An 18,932-nucleotide genomic window follows, 5' to 3' on the forward strand; every position below is an offset into this window, starting at 1 on the left:
ATCCTGTCCTCTCTCAACTGGTCTCTGTTGGGATTATTCCTGCATGGGGTATATGCTGTCCTCTGCTGGGATTGTTCCTGCATGGGCTATATGCTGTCGTCTCGCCTGGTCTCTGTTGGGATTGTTCCTGCATGGGCTATATGCTGTCCTCTCTCCTGGTCTCTGTTGGGATTGTTCCTCCATGGGGTATATCCTGTCCTCTCTCCTGGTCTCTGTTGGGATTGTTCCTGCATGGGGTATATCCTGTCCTCTCTCAACTGGTCTCTGTTGGGATTGTTCCTGCATGGGTTATATGCTGTCCTCTCTGCTGGTCTCTGTTGGGATTGTACCTGCATGGGTTATATGCTGTCCTCTGTTGGGATTGTTCCTGCTGGTGACCTCAGGCAGTGTGGGCAGAACTGTCTGTGATGTCAGCACTAATGGACGGCCCTTGTGACGCCATCGGGCGGCGCGGCCTCACTCTCCCGGTCTCCGGCTCTCAGGCTGTGTGAGTGTCTGTGGGCCCGCGGCTCTCCGGCTCTGTCTGTGGCTCGCTCTCCGGCTCTGTGTGTCGGTCTCCGGCGGCGGCTGCTGCTGCTGCTGCCCAGAACCATGAGTTACCGGAGGGACTGGCGGGGAGGCGGCGGCGGTGGTGGTTTCGGCGGCGGCTCCTCCTCCTCCTCGGCCGCGGGGGGCTGGGAGGACTCGCCAGGCGGCAGAGGCCGGGGCCGAGGCCGCCATCCCGGCAACCTGAAGGGCAAAGACATCGGGCTGTGGTACGCCAAGCGGCAGGGCCAGAAGAGCAAGGATCAGGAGAGGAGCGAGGTGAGAGTGAGGGGAATCACTCAACACACACACAGGGAAACACTGCAGCACCCGGGCAATTCATAGATCAGTAACACTGGGGAATTAATCAACAATAAATATATCAATACTGTAAATACTGAGGGAGTTAATAAACAATAAAGCAATAATATAATACTGAGGGAATGAATAAACAATTACTTATATCAATAATGTAAATACTGATGGCATTAATAAACAATAAAGCAATAATATAATACTGAGGGAATTAATAAACAATTACTATATCAATACTGTAAATACTGAGGGAATTAATAAAAGCAATAATATAAATACTGGGAATTAAACAATTACTATATCAATAATGTAATTACTGAGGGAATTAATAAACAATTACTATATCAATAATTAAGTACTGATGGCGTTAATAAACAAAGCAATAATATAAATACTGAGGGAATTAATAAACAATTACTATATCAATAATTAAATACTGATGGCATTAATAAAAGCAATAATATAAATACTGAGGGAATTAATAAACAATTACTATATCAATAATGTAATTACTGAGGGAATTATTAAACAATCAGTAATATAAAATAACAACAGAAAATGCTGGAAACACTCAGCAGGCCAGGCAGCATCCGTGGAGAGAGAAACAGAGTTAACGTTTCAGGTCGAAGACCTTTCGTCTGACGAAGGATCCTAGACCTGAAACGTTAACTCTGTTTCTCTCTCCATGGATGCTGTCTGGCCTGCTGAGTGTGTCCAGCATTTTCTGTTATTTCAGTTTTCCAGCATCCGCAGTATTTTGCTGTTGTTTCAATAATATAAATACTGACGGAATTAAACAATATATCAATATAAATACCGATTGAATAAGTAAACAATAAATATATCAATAATATAAATACTGACGGAATTAAACAATATATCAATATAAATACCGATTGAATAAGTAAACAATAAATATATCAATAATATAAATACTGAGGGAATTAAACAAATCAATATAAATACCGATTGAATAAGTAAACAATAAATATATCAATAATATAAATACTAAGGGAATTAATAAACAATTACTATATCAATAATATAAATACTGACAGAATTAGTATATAAACAATAAATCAATATAAATATTGAAGGAATTAATATATAAACTAAATATAGCAATAATATAAACTAAATATAGCAATAATATAAATATTGAGGGAATTAAAATATTAACAATAATACGTCAATAATATAAATACTGAATGTATCAGCGTTAATATATATCTGATCATCATTCAATGCACCAATAGTAAAATACTGAATGATTCAGGGAATTGATATATAAACAATAAATCAATCAATAATACAAATACTGGATGATCTAGGAATTAATATAGACATCAAACAATAAATAAATCATAGATAAAATACTGAATGACACACGGAATGAATACAGTCAAACAATAAGTGCATCAGTAATACAGATGCTGACTGCATTGGGAATTAATATATACACCAAATAATAAATACATTGATAAAAAATACTGAAAGCATCAGAGAATTAATATTTAACAATAAATACACCAATCAAGTGGGCTGCTTTGTCCTGGATGGTGTCGAGCTTCTTGAGTGTTGTTGGAGCTGCACTCATCCAGGCAAGTGGAGAGTATTCCATCACACTCCTGACTTGTGTCTTGTAGATGGTGGAAAGGCTTTGGGGAGTCAGGAGGTGAGCCACTCGCGGCAGAATACCTAGCCTCTGGCCTGCTCTTGTAGCTACGGCATTGATGTGGCCAGTCCAGTTGAGTGTTGACCCCCAGGATGTTGATGGTGGGGGAATTCAATGACAGTAGTAGGGAAAATGCTCGAATCTATTATTAGGGACGTGGTAACAGGGCACTTAGAAAATCATAAAGATTGGGCAGAGTCAACACAGATTTATGAAAGGGAAATCATGTTTGACAAATCTAGCATTGTAGATGAGGGGGAACCAGTGGATGTACAGGAAACTCTCGTTTAAACGGCACCTAAATATCCGGAATTCTCTATTAACCAGCAAAATTCATACTCCGACAACACCTCAATAACCGGAAATGTTGCCGAGTCCGAGTCTCCCGCGGTGGCCGAGTTAGTCAGTGGGGGTAGTTCTCCAAACTGCCACTACTCGGCTTCTTGGCACTGTCGGAAGTCCGAACACCTCAATAACAGGAGTCTGACTCTTTGTTAAAAATAGCCTCGGTAGATAACCCTCTCCGTCATCCGGAATTTTTAATCAACCGGCACCATCCCGGTCCCATTGGTGCCGGATACCAGAGAGTTTCCTGTAGTGTATTTGGATTTTCAGAAAACATTCGATAAGGTATCACACAAGAGGTTATTACACAAAATTAGGGCTCATGGGATTGGGGGTAATATACTAGCATAGATTGAGGATTGGTTAGCGGACAGAAAACAGAGTAGGAATAAACTGGTCATTTTCGGGTTGGCAGGCTGTAACGACAGGAAACTCTTTATTATCCGGGACCGGCGTGGTGCCGGTTTATCAAAAAGTCCGGATTACAGAGAGGTATCGTTTAAAAGGTACGAGAGCTCCGTACACAGCAACAAATCCAGGCTTCCCTGTTGCTTAGCAACAGGTGCAGGAACTCGGCCGCAGACCAAGCGTCCCTGTTGCTTAGCAACAAGTGCAGGAACCCCAGTTACACAGCCACAGATCCAGGAACTGCCACTAATATGAAGTAAAACTTACCTGAACCTACTCCTGAATTTTGCCGGTTAACAGAGATTTCCGGTTATTTAGGTGCCGGTAATTCGAGAGTTTCCTGTAGTTGGGTACTGCTTGGGCCTCCGCTATTTACAATCTGTGATGAGGGGACCGAGTGTAATGTATCCAAGTTTGTGCACGATATAAAGCTAGTTGGGAAAGTAAGTTGTGAGGAGGACGCAAAGAGGCTGCAGTGGGATATAGACAGGTTCAGTGAGTGGGCAAAAACACGGCAGGTGGAATATAATGTGGAGAAATGTGAAGTTAATCCATTTTGGTAGGAAAAATAGAAAAGCAGAGTATTTTTTAAATGGTGAGAGATTGGGAAGTGTTGGTGTTCAGAGGGACCTGGGTGTCCTTGTACACGAATCACTGAAAGTTAACATGCAGGTACAGCAAGAAATTAGGAAAGCAAATGGTATGTTGGCCTTTATTACAAAAGGATTGGAGTATAAGAGTAAAGACGTCTTACTGCAATTATATAGGGCCTTGGTGAGACCACACCAAGAGTACGGTGTAGTTTTGGTCTCCTTACCTAAGGAAGGATATACTTGCCTTCGAGGGAGTGCAACAAAGGTTCACCAGACTAATTCCTGGGAGGAGGGGGGATTGTCCTATGAGGAGAGATTGCATAGATTAGGCCTATACAGGTAGACTATCCTTTATCCGAAAACCTCGGGACCAGCCGTGTTTCGGTTTTTGGAAAATTTCGGATTTCAGAAGGTATTTTATAAGACTGGGAAATTTGTCGGGGGTGGGGGTCGGGCGGGGGTCGGCGTCGGCGGGGGTCGGTGTCGGCGGGGGTCGGCGTCGTGCGCACGACTTACGCTGAACGAAAAAACTTTCGGTTTTTAGAGGTTTTCGGTTTTCGGAAGTTCGGATAAAGGATAGTCTACCTGTATTCCCTAGAGTTTAAAAGAATGAGAGGTGATCTCATTGAAACATATAAAATTCTTAAGGGGCTTGACAGGGTAGATGCAGGGAGGATGTTTCCCCTGGCTGGAGAGTCTAGAACCAGGGGTCGCAGTCTCAGAATAAGGAGTCGGCCATTTTAGGACTGAGATGAGGAGAAATTTCTTCACTCAGAGGGTGGTGAATCTTTGGAATTCTCTACCCCAGAGGGCTGTGGAGGCTCCGTCGTTGAGTATATTCAAGACAGAGATCGATAGATTTTTGAATATTAAGGGAATCAAGGGATATGAGGATAGTGCAGGAAAGTGAAGATGAGGTAGAAAATCAGCCATGATCTCATTGAATGAAGGAGCAGGCTCGAGGGACCAAATGGCCGACTCCTGCTCCTATTTTTTATGTCTTGCGTAATGCCATTGAATGTCATGGAGAGGTGGTTAGACACTCACATTGGGAGATGGTCATTGCTTGGCACTTGTGTGACGCGAATGTTACTTGCCACTTATCCGCCCTAATACTCCCAGCATCATCTTACAACCAGACCAGATCAGTTTTGTTGAAGATTAGGGCAAAAACGCTAATAAAAACAGAAAATGTTGGAAACGCTCAGCAGGTCAGACATCATCAGTGGACAGGGAAAGGTCCTGAATTCGTGGTCGGAGGCTTCCCGCTCGGAAATGCCTCCAATCCGCAAATAAAATGCCCACGTACCAGGGGCCTTGGGATCCACGGAGATTTGCGGTCCTGGGACTCCCGGGTACCCGCGGGCAGAGGCCTACATATCCCAGGCGGGTCGTGAGCACCCCTGGGAACACATGGGCCAGACCAACGAATGAAAAGGGAATCCCCATTCATGCTTAATGGGAATTCCATACGTACCGAACCCCACAAGTATGAATGGGAATACCCCCCAAAAATACACCTAGACATCAAATTTAAAAAAAAATCACCTGTAAAATTGCATTTCATTAAATATTTAAAACAAAAATGTAATTTTTTGAAAAATAAATTTACATATTTTAAAGGGGCTAAAAATACACTTACCAAGTTTTTAAATGTATAAATTATTGATTACATTTTTTTTCTGTTTTACAAAACTAAGAATTTCACGGGCATTCGCTGGGCAGAAGCCCAACTCTCCGCCGGCGGATTCCCGGGGATGCGTGCGATCTGTCAAGAAAACGCTTGACAGATCGCAAGTTCCGGGTTTTAGTGCAGGCGCAGCGCATGCCTAAACCCGGAACTTGCGGTGCCCCTACAGGCGCGCAAATTTCGGCCCAATCGGAGTTAACGTTTCAGGTCGATGACCTACCTTCAGAGGAAAAAAGATTACGGCCAAGAGTTTCCGCTTTGGGTGCAGTCGGCGATCCAGGCGTAAATTGCGCTCAAATTTGCGCTCGTTTTGGGAAGTTTTTTTCCCCTCAAGTTTCCGATCAAACTCATTTGCATGTCGCCAAATGTAATATCTGCCACGGACCAGCGCAATTGGGCAGCGTTTTAGAATGTATTTTTTTTTAAAGTGCATCAAAAAAGATTCCTTGATATATTTAAGAGTGGTAACCTGGTGATGCTTTATTAATGCAGCTGACAAGTAGGTTTAGTTACATTTGTGTACAGTAGTCAGTTTTTTCGTAAATTTTAAAACATATTTAAATGCTTTTAGAAGGTGCCTGTTAGTGTCCTTGCGCCAAAGAAAAAGCTTAATTTTAAGAGCCTCTTCGAAGGCCCGCAAACTGGTGCAATTATCGGAAACTCGCTGTGATTAATTCGATCTGGGGGCGTGGCCAGTTTTGTGGGCGGGCCGGCTTCCAGCACGATGTTTTTGAAACCAGCGCAAAAGGTCGCGAAAGCTTGATTTGTGCTGGATGTAACTTGTGTGTAATATTCCTCAATCTTTAGTGCTGGTTTGGCCGGTTTTGGGCGAATTGCGCTGGTAAACCTACTCAACCGAGTGGAAACTCCTGCTCTGAATGTTTGCTTTTGTGGGAGGATTTGGATCGCAAAACGCCTAGTGCGGCTTCAACAACAGCAACTTGTATTTATATAGCACCTTTAACGTAGTAAAACGTCCCAAGGCGCTTCATCGGAGTGTTACAAGACAAAAAATTTGACACCGAGCCACCTATGAAGATATTAGGGCAGGTGACCAAAAGCTTGGTCACAGAGGTAGGTTTTAAGGAGCGTCTTAAAGGAGGAAAGAGAGGTAGAGAGGCGGAGAGGTTTAGGCAGGGAATTCCAGAGCTTAGGGCCCAGGCAACAGAAGGCACGGCCACCAATGGTTGAGCGATTATAATCAGGGAGGCTCAACATGGGTGTTGTCAGTTGGGGACTGTTAACAAGTGACGAGCTGCCCCCTCCAGCGTATCTGGTATCATTTTCTAAGTTTGAATGGACGTCCAGGATTCCCACTTCCTACCTTGACAAGCTTTCTACTAGTATTGCAGATTTGCTTAATTTTGTTATCAAGCATTGCCTCCTCGCTGGGGTGCGATCCCACAGGTGCCAGTCGCCCTCAGTTACCTTGACCAAGTGGCAGTTCGTCATTGTGAGTCTTGACAGAGAGTTTCTGCAGGCTATTTGACTGCAGGGGCATCACAGTCAGGCCCGATCCTGTCGTTACACGATGTCCACACAGACACATTTCCAGCATGGTGTTGGTATATGGAACTTCTGAAAGGTGTTGATGTTTAGCTCATTCACTGTAGGGCAAAAAAAGTGATTGGCATCATTGAGGAGCGAGAGAGAGAGAATTACAGGAAACTCTCGATTTACCAACACCTAAATAACCGGAAATCTCTGTTAACCGGCCAAATTCAGGAGTAGGTTCAGGTAAGCTTTACTTCATATTAGTGGCCGTTCCTGGATCTGTGGCCGTGTAACCGGGGTTCCTGCACCTGTTGCTATGCAACAGGGATGCCTGGATCTGTGGCCGTGTACAGGGCTCTCGTACCTTTTACTATACCTCTCTGTAATCCGGACTTTTTGATAAACCGGCACCACGCCGGTCCTGTCGGTGCCGGATAAGAAAGAGTTTCCTGTACAGATCACCCTAGCAACAGCCAGTGTTCAAGATTGAAGTAAGGCCATGGGATGTTTATAGTAGTGCCATACTATAAACATCCCACTACATACCACTGCAAGGGGATGTTGATATACATCGCAAAAGGATATGGAGATATGAATGTGTAGAGAAATGTAAACTTGTGTGTGTAAAAATCGGCGAAAGGACGGTTCATTGACCGGAGATTTCCAAATAAGGCAAGGCCACTTCCAGTTTGATAAAGAAATCCGTGTATAAAAAAAGAAGCTTTTGTGTTAAGTCTTTGAAGAAAGAAACCTACAATAATTGAGCGCCTGCCTATGTTCAAAACTGCTGACAGAACTCCACTTGTAAATTGTGTTATACTCTGAAGAAATTATACTCTGCTTTTAGATTGTGTATGTTAAAGTAGAAAAATTAGTGATTATAACCATAAGACTGAATTCTTTCCTCTTCTTCTTAGGCAGTCCCTCGGAACCGAGGATGACTTGCTTCCACATTAAAAATGAGCTCGCAGGTGACTGATGAGTCCAATGCGGGACCTACAGTCTCTGTCACAGGTGGGGCAGACAGTGGTTGAAGGGGCGGGTGAGTGGGGTGCTTGGGTTGACTTGCGCTGCCTCAAAGCACTGGAGAGGTACCACCAACGCTGCCTCCGCAAGATCCTGCAAATCCATTGGCAGGATAGGCGCACCAACATCAGTGTTCTTGCTCAGGCCAACATCCCCAGCATCGAAGCTGTGACCACGCTCAATCAGCTCCGATGGACGGGTCACATTGTCCGCATGCCCGATACGAGACTCCCAAAACAAGCGCTCTACTCGGAGCTCCGGCACGGCAAGAGAGCCCCAGGTGGGCAGAGGAAACACTTCAAGGACACCCTCAAAGCCTCCTTGAAAAAGTGTAACATCCCCACCGACACCTGGGAATCCCTGACCCAAGACTGCACAAAGTGGAGGAGAAGCATCCGGGAAGGCGCCGAACACCTCGAGTCTCTTCGCCGGGAGCAAGCGGAAGGAGCGCACGCCTTCTTTACTACTCAACTGAACAACAGAAGATTGCTTAAAAACAGCACACGGGCGCTGGATAGTCATCGGAAGCAGGAACCCTGGTCGACTTTGTTCTCCCTAATTCAAGGGAGAATCCAACGGAGGCCAAATCATTGCCACCCAGGCTGAGATCAGCTAACTCGGGATAGACTGGGATTAGACCTGTGACCTTTGTGGTTTGTATGGCTCAGGCACTCACCGGACAAACGCGCTGAGTGATCAAGGGGAACCAGCTCAAAAGCGAAATGCTGCGGATGAAATATAAACAGAAACTGCTGGAAACGCTCGGCAGGTCGGGCAGCAGCTGTGGAGAGAGAAACAGAGTTAACGGGGGTGATTTTCATTCAGAAGTCGGGAAGGAGGCGGGAGGACTACAACTTTCGGGGTTGTAGTCCCGCCTCCATCGAGATGCGATCAATCCACGCGATTTTAACGTGCTCAGCAGGCCAATTAAGGGCCACCCGGCAACAGGTGACGTCACAGATTGATATTTCATCTGTCAAGACATTTTGACAGATGAAATATCAGTGTTTCACAGCTGATTGAAGCTGTCAAACACTGACAGTCTTACTTCTAACCTGAGTCCTTCTACACAGACTCAGTTAGAAAGCTCACCGGCACAGAAAGCTGAAGGCTGTCACTTTTGACAGATCGCGGCCATTCTGCTTTCTGTGCCGGCTGAATGATGGACTCCCGAAACCTAGAGGAAGGAAGGCTGTAAAGGTAAGTACAGGTAATTTAAACTTCTTTACACACTTTAGACACACTAAACACACTTGCCTTTGCACTCATGCACCCATCACTCACCTGAACACCGACATCTCGACCCCTCCAAGTCCTTCAACCCGACGGCCCGACTCCTCTAACTTGCCGTGGTTTGGAGCCGTCGGGAATCCCACACTTCAAGCTTTAAAATAGGGATTAGGCTAAAAGCTGCCTGTTAACTACCTGTTAACAGGCAGTTAATTGGCACTAAACCCTTCCCGCCTCGGGGAGGCGGGTCCCAGTGCGGGGCGGGTACCCGCCTCCTTTGAAACTGGCATGGGGGCGGGATGGTGTCGGGATCCCCGAATTCGGGACTTTAACCCCCTGCACGCCTCCAATCCCGACTCCACGGGTCAATGAAAATCGACCCCAACGTTTCAGCTCGACGACCTTTGGGGACCAGCAGTATATCTTTAAAGTGAAAATGAAGGGCGTTGTAGTCGCTGGTCTTGTTTACCTGTTGGTTCTGCCTCCTAGCAGATTGGCAGCGGCTCCGATGGTATAGTGAAGCTGTTACTGCCTTATATACTGAGCAATTCAAAAGAAATGGTAGTTAGATAGTTTCACTTGCGATGCACTGGCTGGTTTCTTTAAAAAAAAAAAATTTTGAATGCACTTCTAAATTATCAGTGAAATTCGTTGCATGTTTAGCGAAGTTCTATTGTTGAACATGCTGCCAGTCGATCATAGAAATGCGAAAATGTGGTGTATAGTGGGGGAGTTAGTATAGAATTTTAAGTGCCCAGGACCAATAGATTTTAAAATCAGATCCAACAGGTTCATCTGTAGACGCTCCACGCGCAACGGGGAATTATTCATGCTCCCGCTGACGGCAGTTTGTTTTCTGTCTGTAGCCGAAATTGAAAGTTGCAGTTGGTGACTTTCAAGAAACTATACGTGCGCAATCTTGAGCCTTCAGCAGCTGTTTCTGTGTTGCTATTGGGATTTGGAAGCATTTTTCTAATTGTAAAGAGGTATTGGATGCACTTTCAAATTCCTCCTGACCTCTTTAAACCCCCCCCCCCCTTTCCCATTATGGTTTGAAATTCCCCTTTAATGAATAATGGGAAATTGACTGTTTTCCTCTATATTAAATGACTCACTAATAAAACTGCATGATTCAGCTATTAGACCATTAACTGTGCATCATTAAAAAAAAAATGTCCTTCCATTTTTCATTAACGGGGAAAATGCATGTCTTAACCTGCAATCTGAAAAGGGCTGCTTCCTTACCGCACCAGTGTGACAATTTCATTTATCTTCAAGAGAGAAAAGAAAGAAAATACTTGCATTGATAAAGCACCTTTCACGAGCCTAGGACATCTCAAACACTTCACGGCCAAGAAAGTATTTTTGAATCGTAATCACTGTTGTAATGTAAGGAAGCACGGCAGCCAATTTGTGTCTAGCAAGGTCCCACAAACAGCGATGAGATAAATGACCAGGGAATTTGTTTTTTTTTAGGGATGGTTGTTGAAGGATAACGTTGGTCAGGACAGCGGAAGAACTTGCCCACCCGGCTCCGAGTAGTTCCAGTGGGACTTTTTAATATCAACCTGAGCGGGCGATTGAGGCCTCGGTTTAATGTATCATCTGAAAGACCTATGAGCTTGTCTTGAGTGGAAACCGCGATCTTACTGCAAAATGACGGATAGTTTTGTGCTTGCTTTGCACCGTTACAGTTTTCAGAGAAGGTTTTCATCCCCTTTGTTTAACTGGATTTCACCCACTGTACTCAGTACCAGTGTTCCATGTAATTTTTTTGGGGGGTATGCGGCCTATTCAAACTTCCACGTTTGCCGGTTTTCCCATTGAGAAACCGGAAGCGGCCTGCACAGGAGCTGCAGACAGCTCCGTGGCCGTGCAGCTAAACAGGAACATTGCCCAGCACAGATTGCATTTGAATTATAGTAATACTTTATTCAGTTCTGCCTAATTAAGAATCATTACATTATGGGGTATGGGGAGAGAGCGGGAATATGGTATTGAGATAGAGGATCAGCCATGATCATATTGAATGGCGGAGCAGGCTCGAAGGGCCGAATCTCCTGTTTCTATGTTTAGGAACAAGAGTAAGCCAGTCAGCCCTTCGAGCCTGCTCCGCCACTCAATTATATCATGGCTGATCTAGACCTCAACTCCATTTACCCGCCTTTACTCCATATCCCTTGATTCCATTACCTAACAAAATCTATCTATTTCAGTCTTGAAAGCTACTGTTGTCCCCCCAGCATCTACAGCCTTTTGGAGGGGAGAGTTCCAGATTTCCACTACCCTTTGTGTGAAAAAGTGCTTCCTGATTTCACCCCTGAATGGCCCAGCTCTAATTTTAAGATTATATCCCTTTGTTCCTGATTCCTTCACCATCTCCGTATCTACCCTATCGAATCCTTTACTGACAATTAGTGCACTTAGTAAGTTGAACATTCTCTAAAACAAAAGCGAAATACTGCGGATGCTGGAAATCTGAAATGAAAACAGAAAATGCTGGATACACTCAGCTGGTCCGGCAGCATCTGTGGAGAGAGAAACAGAGTTAACGTTTCATGTCGATGGCCTTTCATCAGAACTGGAAGATGTTCGTGTTTAACGATTTTTAATTAATTAGTGAATTAATTATTCTTTTAATGGATATTTAAGATGAGATGCCATAGCTGAAACGAGTTAACACATTAAAAATACTGTTCTGCTGTTTTTGCCTTTTCATAGAGGGCAGTTGTGCAGATGGATGAAGCACGAGAGGAGCATATCACTCGGCTACTGAATTCTGTCCAGACACACAGTGACTACAAGGACCGGAGTGACTACAACCGCAGTGACTACAACCGCAGTGACTACAACCGGAGTGACTACAAGGACCAACGTGCCTCAGTGTCCGCCGACTCTAGCATGAACTGGAGGTAACTCGGTCAGCTTTTCTTCCTGATGGTGTTGCTCTAAAGTACGGGCTTTTCAAACTCGCATCCTCTATTGTGCCGGACACATTAGTACAGTGCTTTTTCGAAAGAAAAGTGTAATTCTATTGAGCAATGTACTACAGCTCTTTCCAGGGACCACGTGCCCAGTCTAGTACCTGGCTAGAGCGACAGCCACACTGGCAACTTGTATGCCCCCCTCCCCCAACCATTCGAACTCGCACGCGTGCCTAACTCCGTTCGCTGGCTTCTGAAGGTCTGTTCAGTTTTAATGTCGGAGAGTACTGCCTTTTCAAGAGAGAGTTATTCAGAGAGAGCTTTGGGAAAATTATGACTAACGCATCTGCAATTTCCTCACCTATTTCTCCATCAGTTCCTGCAGATTTGTCTCATCTTCAGACCCATTATTTTCTCCATTACCATTTTAACTGATAGTAAATCCACTAAGTTCCTCCTCCCCTTGACTTATTTTTAGGTTCCCTTGTACCACTCGTATTGTGCCCTCTTCCTCCACTGTGAAAAGAGATACAAAGCACTCATTGAACAAGTCTGCCATTTTCTTATTATCCATTAACATAGTGAAAGAGAAAATATTAAGGGGTTTAACATCTTTGAAAGTGGATAAATCCCCAGGCCCGGATGAGATAAATCCCAGACTGTTAAGAGAAGTAAGAGAGGAAATAGCAGAGGCTCTGACCATCATTTTCCAATCATCTCTAGCAAGAGGTGTGGTGCCCGAGGACTGCTAACGTGGTACCGTTGTTTACAAAGGGAGAAAGGGATAGACTGAGTAATTACAGGCCAGTCAGCCTAACCTCAGTGGTGGGAAAATTATCGGAAAAAATTCTGAGGGACAGGATAAAACTTCATTTAGAAAGACATGGATTAATCAAGGACAGTCAGTATGGATTTGTCAACATAGAAACATAGAAGATAGGAGCAGGAGTAGGCCATTCGAGCCTGCTCCGCCATTCAATGCGATCATGGCTGATCATCCAATTTCAGTACCCTGTCCCTGCTTTCTCCCCAGATCCCTTTAGCCTCAAGAAATATATCCAACTCTTTCTTGAATATATTTAATGAACTGGCCTCCACCGCCCTCTGTGGCAGAGAATTCCACAGGTGCACCACTCTCTGGGTGAAGAAATTCCTCCTCATTTCAGTCCTAAATGGCTTACCCCTTATCCTTAGACTATGACCCCTGGTTCTGGACTCCCCGGCCATCAGAAACATCCTTCCTGCATCTAGTCTGTCCAGGCCTGACAGAATTTTATAGGTTTCGATGAGATCCCCTCTCAATCTTCTAAACTCCAGTGAGTATGAGCCCAATCGACACAATCTCTCCTCGTACGTCATTCCTGCCATCCCAGGTATCAGCCTGGTGAATCTTCGCTGCACTCCCTCCATGGCAAGAACGTCCTTCCTCAGGTAAGGCGACCAAAACTGCACACAATACTCAAGGTGCGGTCTCACCAAGATATCCTTGCTCCTGTACTCGAACCCTCTCGCTACGAAGGCCAACATACCATTTGCCTTCTTAATTGCCTGCTGCACCTGCATGCTTACCTTCAGCGACTGGTGCACCTTTAGGTCGCGCAGCTCTCTGGATCCCGCGCAGCCGGCTCGCCCGCTTTTCAATGGGAAAAACCACGCATGCGCGGTATTTTGTATGGGCCGCGCAGCCCCACACCCAAACAAAATTAATGGGGACATTGCTCATCTATGAGCGCCTGTTCCCTTATCGGTTCTAAAACCTATTCTAGCAAACCACCCGAATTCATTCCAGAAATTCATTGCCTTTACGACATGAGCTGGTCTGCTACTTCCAGTCTATTTGAAAATTAAAATCTCCCATTATAATTGCATTGTCTTTGCTACATGTTTCTGTGATCTCTGTATTTACACATCCCCCCCCCCCCCCCACACTACATCACCACTATCATGAGGCCTGTAGACAACTCCCACCAGAGTCTTGCATCCTTTGCTGTTCCTTAACTCTACTCATAATGTTTCCACTGTCTGATAACCTTAACTGAAATCCCTCATAGAAACATAGAAGATAGGAGCAGGCCATTCGGCCCCTCGAGCCTGCTCCACCATTTAATGAAATCATGGCTGATCATCCAAATTCAGTACCCTGTCCCTGCCTTCTTCCCATACCCCTTGATCCCTTTAGCCTCAAGAAATATATCCAACTCCTTCTTGAATATATTTAATGAATTGGCCACAACTGCCCTGTGTGGCTGGGAATTCCACAGGTTCACCACTCTCTGGGTGAAGAAATTCCTCATCTCAGTCATAAATGTCTTACCCCTTATCCTTAGACTGTGACCCCTGGTTCTGGACTCCCCCGCCATCGGGAACATCCTTCCTGCATCTAGTCTGTCTAGTCCTGTTAGAATTTTATAAGTTTCAATGAGATCCCCTCTCATTCTTCTAAACTCTAGCGAATATAAGCCTAATTGACCCAATCTCTCCTCATATGTCATTCCTGCCATCCCAGGTATCAGCCTGGTGAATCTTCGCTGCACTCTCTCCATGGCAAGAACATCCTTCCTCAGGCAAGGCGACCAAAACTGCACACAATACTCAAGGTGTGGTCTCACCAAGGCCCTGTACAACTGCAGCAAGACATCCTTGCCCCTGTACTCGAACCCTCTCGCTATGAAGGCCAACATACCATTTGCCTTCTTAACTGCCTGCTGCACCTGCATGCTTACCTTCAGCGACTGATGCACAAGGACACCCAGGTCTTGTTGCACTTCCCCTTTTCCCAATCTATTGCCGTTCAGATAATAATCTGTCTTCCTGTTTTTGTCACCCATTTCTTTGTTCTCCATTATAAATTCCCCTAATTATGACTGCAAGGGACCTATGCTTGACTTCACCAATCTTTTTCTCTTCACATATCTATAGACGCTTTTACATTCAGTTTTTATGTTCCCTGCAAGCTGACTCTCATAATCTATTTTCCCCCTCTTAATTAATCCCTTTGTCCTCCTTTGCTGAATCCTAAACTGCTCCCAATCCTCAGGTTTGCTGCTTTTTCTGGCCAAATTATATGTCCTTTCCTTGCATCTTATGCTATCCCTAATTTCCCTTGTTAGCCACAATTGAGTCACCTTTTTTGTTTTACATTTATGCCAAACAGGGATGAACAAATTCTGTAGTTCATCCATGCGATCTTTGAATGTTTGCCATTGTCTATCCACCATTCATCCTTTAAGTAACGTTCCCCAATCCATCCTAGCCAACTCGTGCCTCATACCATCGTAGTTTCCTTTATTTAAATTCAGGTCCCTAGCCTCTGAGTCAACTACTTCACTCTCCATTTTAAAGAAGAATTCTCTCATATTATGATCGCTCCTCTCCAAGGGCCTCGCACAACAAGATTGCTAATTAATCCTTTCTCATTACATAATACCCAGTCTAAGATGGCCTGATCTCTAGTTGGCTCCTCGACATATTGGTCCAGGAAACGATCCCTCCTCTACAGTATTGTTACTAATTTGGTTAGCCCAATCTATATGTAGATTAAAGTCACCCATGATAACTGCTGTGCCCTTATTGCACGCGTCTCTAATTTCCCGTTTAATGCCATCCCCAACCTCAGCATTACTGTTTGGGGGTCTGTATACAACTCCCACTAACGTTTTCTGCCTCTTGGTATTTCTCAGCTTTCCCCTACAGATGCCACATCATCAGAGCTAATATCCTTCCTTACTATTGTGTTAATCTCCTCTTTAACCAGCAATGCTACCCCACCTCCTTTTCCTTTTTTCCTGTCCTTCCTGAATATTGAATACCCCTGGATGTTGAATTCCTAGCCTTGGTCACCCTGGAGCCATGTCTCCGTAATCCCAATTATATCATATCCGTTTACATCTATTTGCGCAGCTAATTCATCCACCTTATTACGAATGCTCCTCGCATTAAGACACACAACCTTCAGACTTGATTTTTTAACACTCTTAGTCCTTTTAGAATTATTATGCACTATGGCCCTGTTTGATTTACACCCTTGGTTTCTCTGCCTTCCACTTTTGCTTTTCTCCTTCCTGTCTTTTGTTTCTATCCTTGCTTCCCTTTCCTCTGTCTCCCTGCACAGGTTCCCAACCCCCTGCCATTTTAGTTTAAACCCTACCCAACAGCACTAGCAAACACTCCCCCGAGGACATCGGTTCCGGTCCTGCCCAGGTGCAAACCGTCCAATTTGTACCCACCTCCCCCAGAACCAGTTCCAATGTCCCAGGAATTTGAATCCCTCCCCCTTGCACCATTCCTCTAGCCACGTATTCATCTGAAATATCCTTCTATTTCTACTCTGACTAGCACGTGGCACTGGTAGCAATCCTGAGATTACTACCTTTTGAGGTCCTATTTTTTAATTGATCTAACTCCCTATATTCAGCTTTTAGGACCTCATCCTGTTTTTTTACCTATATCGTTGGCACCTATATGCATCACAACAATTGGCTGTTCACCCTCCCCCTCCAGAATGCCCTGCAGCCGCCCCAAGACATCCTTGATCCTTGCACCAGGGAGGCAACATACCATCCTGGAGTCTTGTTTACGGCCGCAGAAATGCCTATCTATTACCCTTACAATAGAATCCCCTATCACTATAGCTCTCCCGCTCTTTTTCCTCCCGTCCTGTGCAGCAGATCCTCCCATGGTGCCAGGAAGTTGGCTGCTGCTGCCTTCCCCCGATAAGCCATCTCCCTCAACAATATCCAAAGTGGTATATCTGTTTGAAAGGGGGATGGCCACAGGGGACCCCTGCATTACCTGCCTGCGCCTACTACTCTGCCTGGTGCTCACCCATTCCCTTCCTGCCTGTGCAGCTTTTACCTGCGGTGTGACCAACTCCCTAAACGTGCTATCCACGATGTCCTCAGCATCGCGAATGCTCCAGTATGTATCCATTCACAGCTCAAGCGCCGCAATGCGGTCTGTCAGTCGCTGCAGCTGGATACACTTCCCGCACACATGGTCGTCAGGGACACAAGAAATGTCCCTGATTTCCCACATAGTGCAGGAGGAGCATGCCACGGGACCGAGCTGTGCTGCCATGACTTACCCTTTAATTAATTCAAATTAAATTAAATTAAATCAAATCAATACCACTAATTACACTACAATTAAATGATATACTCAAGGGCCCTTGTTTACTACCACTCCCTGCTACACCACAGAGACCCTAGAAACTATAAACCACAAAAATTAAGTTTGGAAGAAAGAGAGAAATGCTCACCAACCAATCACTTACCTGCTTTCTGGTGACGTCGCACTTCGATTACTTTTTCTCGCTGCTGCCGCCAGTGAGTCTGGGCCGCTCTCTCTCCCCGCTCTTTAACTCCTCGGTCTCCACGCTCAGTCTCCACCCAGGGCCGCTCTTGCTGCTGCCGCCTCTTCCACTGCTGTAATTGTCTTTTATCAATACTGTTACTCCCCCTTTCTCGATTTCCCTGTTCTTTCTAAAAATCCTATGGCCTGGAGTATTTAGCTCCCAATCATGCCCAGCTTGTAGCTGAGCCGCTAATGGCCACTACTTCATACCCTTTAAGCTAAATCTGTGCTTCTAGCTCACTTTTATTTCTTATGCCGTGTGCATTAGTGTACAGAACTGTTACTTGGGTAACTGTCCCCTAACCTGTCCATATGTCCCGCTGGTCTTGTTCCCACACTTTGTAATTTACTGTGTGGGTGTTCCCCTCCCACCCCCTTTAACCAGTCTTTCCCCCATTGCCATTTTTACCATTTTCACAAGGGCACGGGTGCCTCTCCGGCTTTGGTGAAGACATGTTTTGCAGTTTGGTGAGTAATGGCTTCCTTCCCTTATCCAGGCCTGACCTGGTACAGTTAGGTAAGTATGAACATGTGTTCCATTTATCCTGGCAATGACGCTGTGTGGGGTGATGCGAGAGCCCAATGCAGCCCTGGCTGAAATCAACTAACTCAGAACAAACCCCCGGGGTTTGCTCACGGGCCCTTCCTGGGCAGCATGGCTCACGTTCTAATGCATGCACTGCATTTACCCAGTGAGTCAATGGGGAAATTTGTCTCCTACTTGTGAGGGAATCGATGTTGAGGTGAGAGTTTTGATTTGGGGTAGTTGAACAAGAGTGGGAATTGTCGATTTAGCTTCGCTGGCAAAACTCTATAACAAGTTTTGGGGGAAAATGGCAAATATTGGAATTACATATCGGGCTCATTAACATAAAATTAAGTGTTTATCTCATTGCTGTTTGTGGGACCTTGCTGTGCGCAAATTGGCTGCCATGTTTCCCTACATTACAACAGTGACTACACTTCAAAAAGTACTTCATTGGCTGTAAAATGCTTTGGGACATCCTGCGGTCATGGAAGACGCTATAGAAATGCAAGTTCTTTCTTTCTGTGCCAGCACTAAAGCAGATTAGCTGGTTTTATATATATCTCATTGCTGTCTGTAGCAAATTTCTGTTTTTATTTCTGATTGGTTACGTTATCCCTTTCTGAACATGATTGTTTTTTCCCCACCGCAGAAGTGCCTCCGCTTCAACCAACAAGGAAGTTAAATCAGAGACCAGTTCGGACTTAGAGTACCTCTTTGAAAGCATTACTCAGGATGTGTTTTTGGATGAGGAGCTGAGGGAAGACCTTGTGAAGAAGAAAACTAATTTGAGATATCTGGAGCTGAAGGTATTGGCGTCGAGATTTCT

General features: G+C 44.9%; 1 protein-coding gene across 3 annotated transcripts in view; it reads left to right on the forward strand.

Moving 5' to 3' along the window:
• The first annotated feature begins 415 nt into the window (after positions 1 to 415).
• The window catches only part of dhx36 (DEAH (Asp-Glu-Ala-His) box polypeptide 36), a 109,091-nt gene continuing 90,574 nt past the window's right edge, over positions 416 to 18,932 (forward strand). For 2 of the 3 annotated variants that reach the window (XM_085989752.1, XM_085989753.1), the window contains exons 1-3: positions 418 to 804; positions 12,023 to 12,213; positions 18,756 to 18,912. In XM_085989752.1, the coding sequence (XP_085845878.1) occupies positions 592 to 804; positions 12,023 to 12,213; positions 18,756 to 18,912 (561 nt within the window). In that variant the 5' untranslated portion in view covers positions 418 to 591. Of the gene's footprint in view, positions 805 to 12,022; positions 12,214 to 18,755; positions 18,913 to 18,932 lie in introns of all 3 variants that reach the window. The other variant, XM_085989754.1, reaches the window with a different exon arrangement.

Source organism: Somniosus microcephalus, chromosome 6, assembly GCF_052327205.1.
Source record: "Somniosus microcephalus isolate GS21.2 chromosome 6, FLI_Smic_1.0, whole genome shotgun sequence".
NCBI lineage: Eukaryota > Metazoa > Chordata > Chondrichthyes > Squaliformes > Somniosidae > Somniosus > Somniosus microcephalus.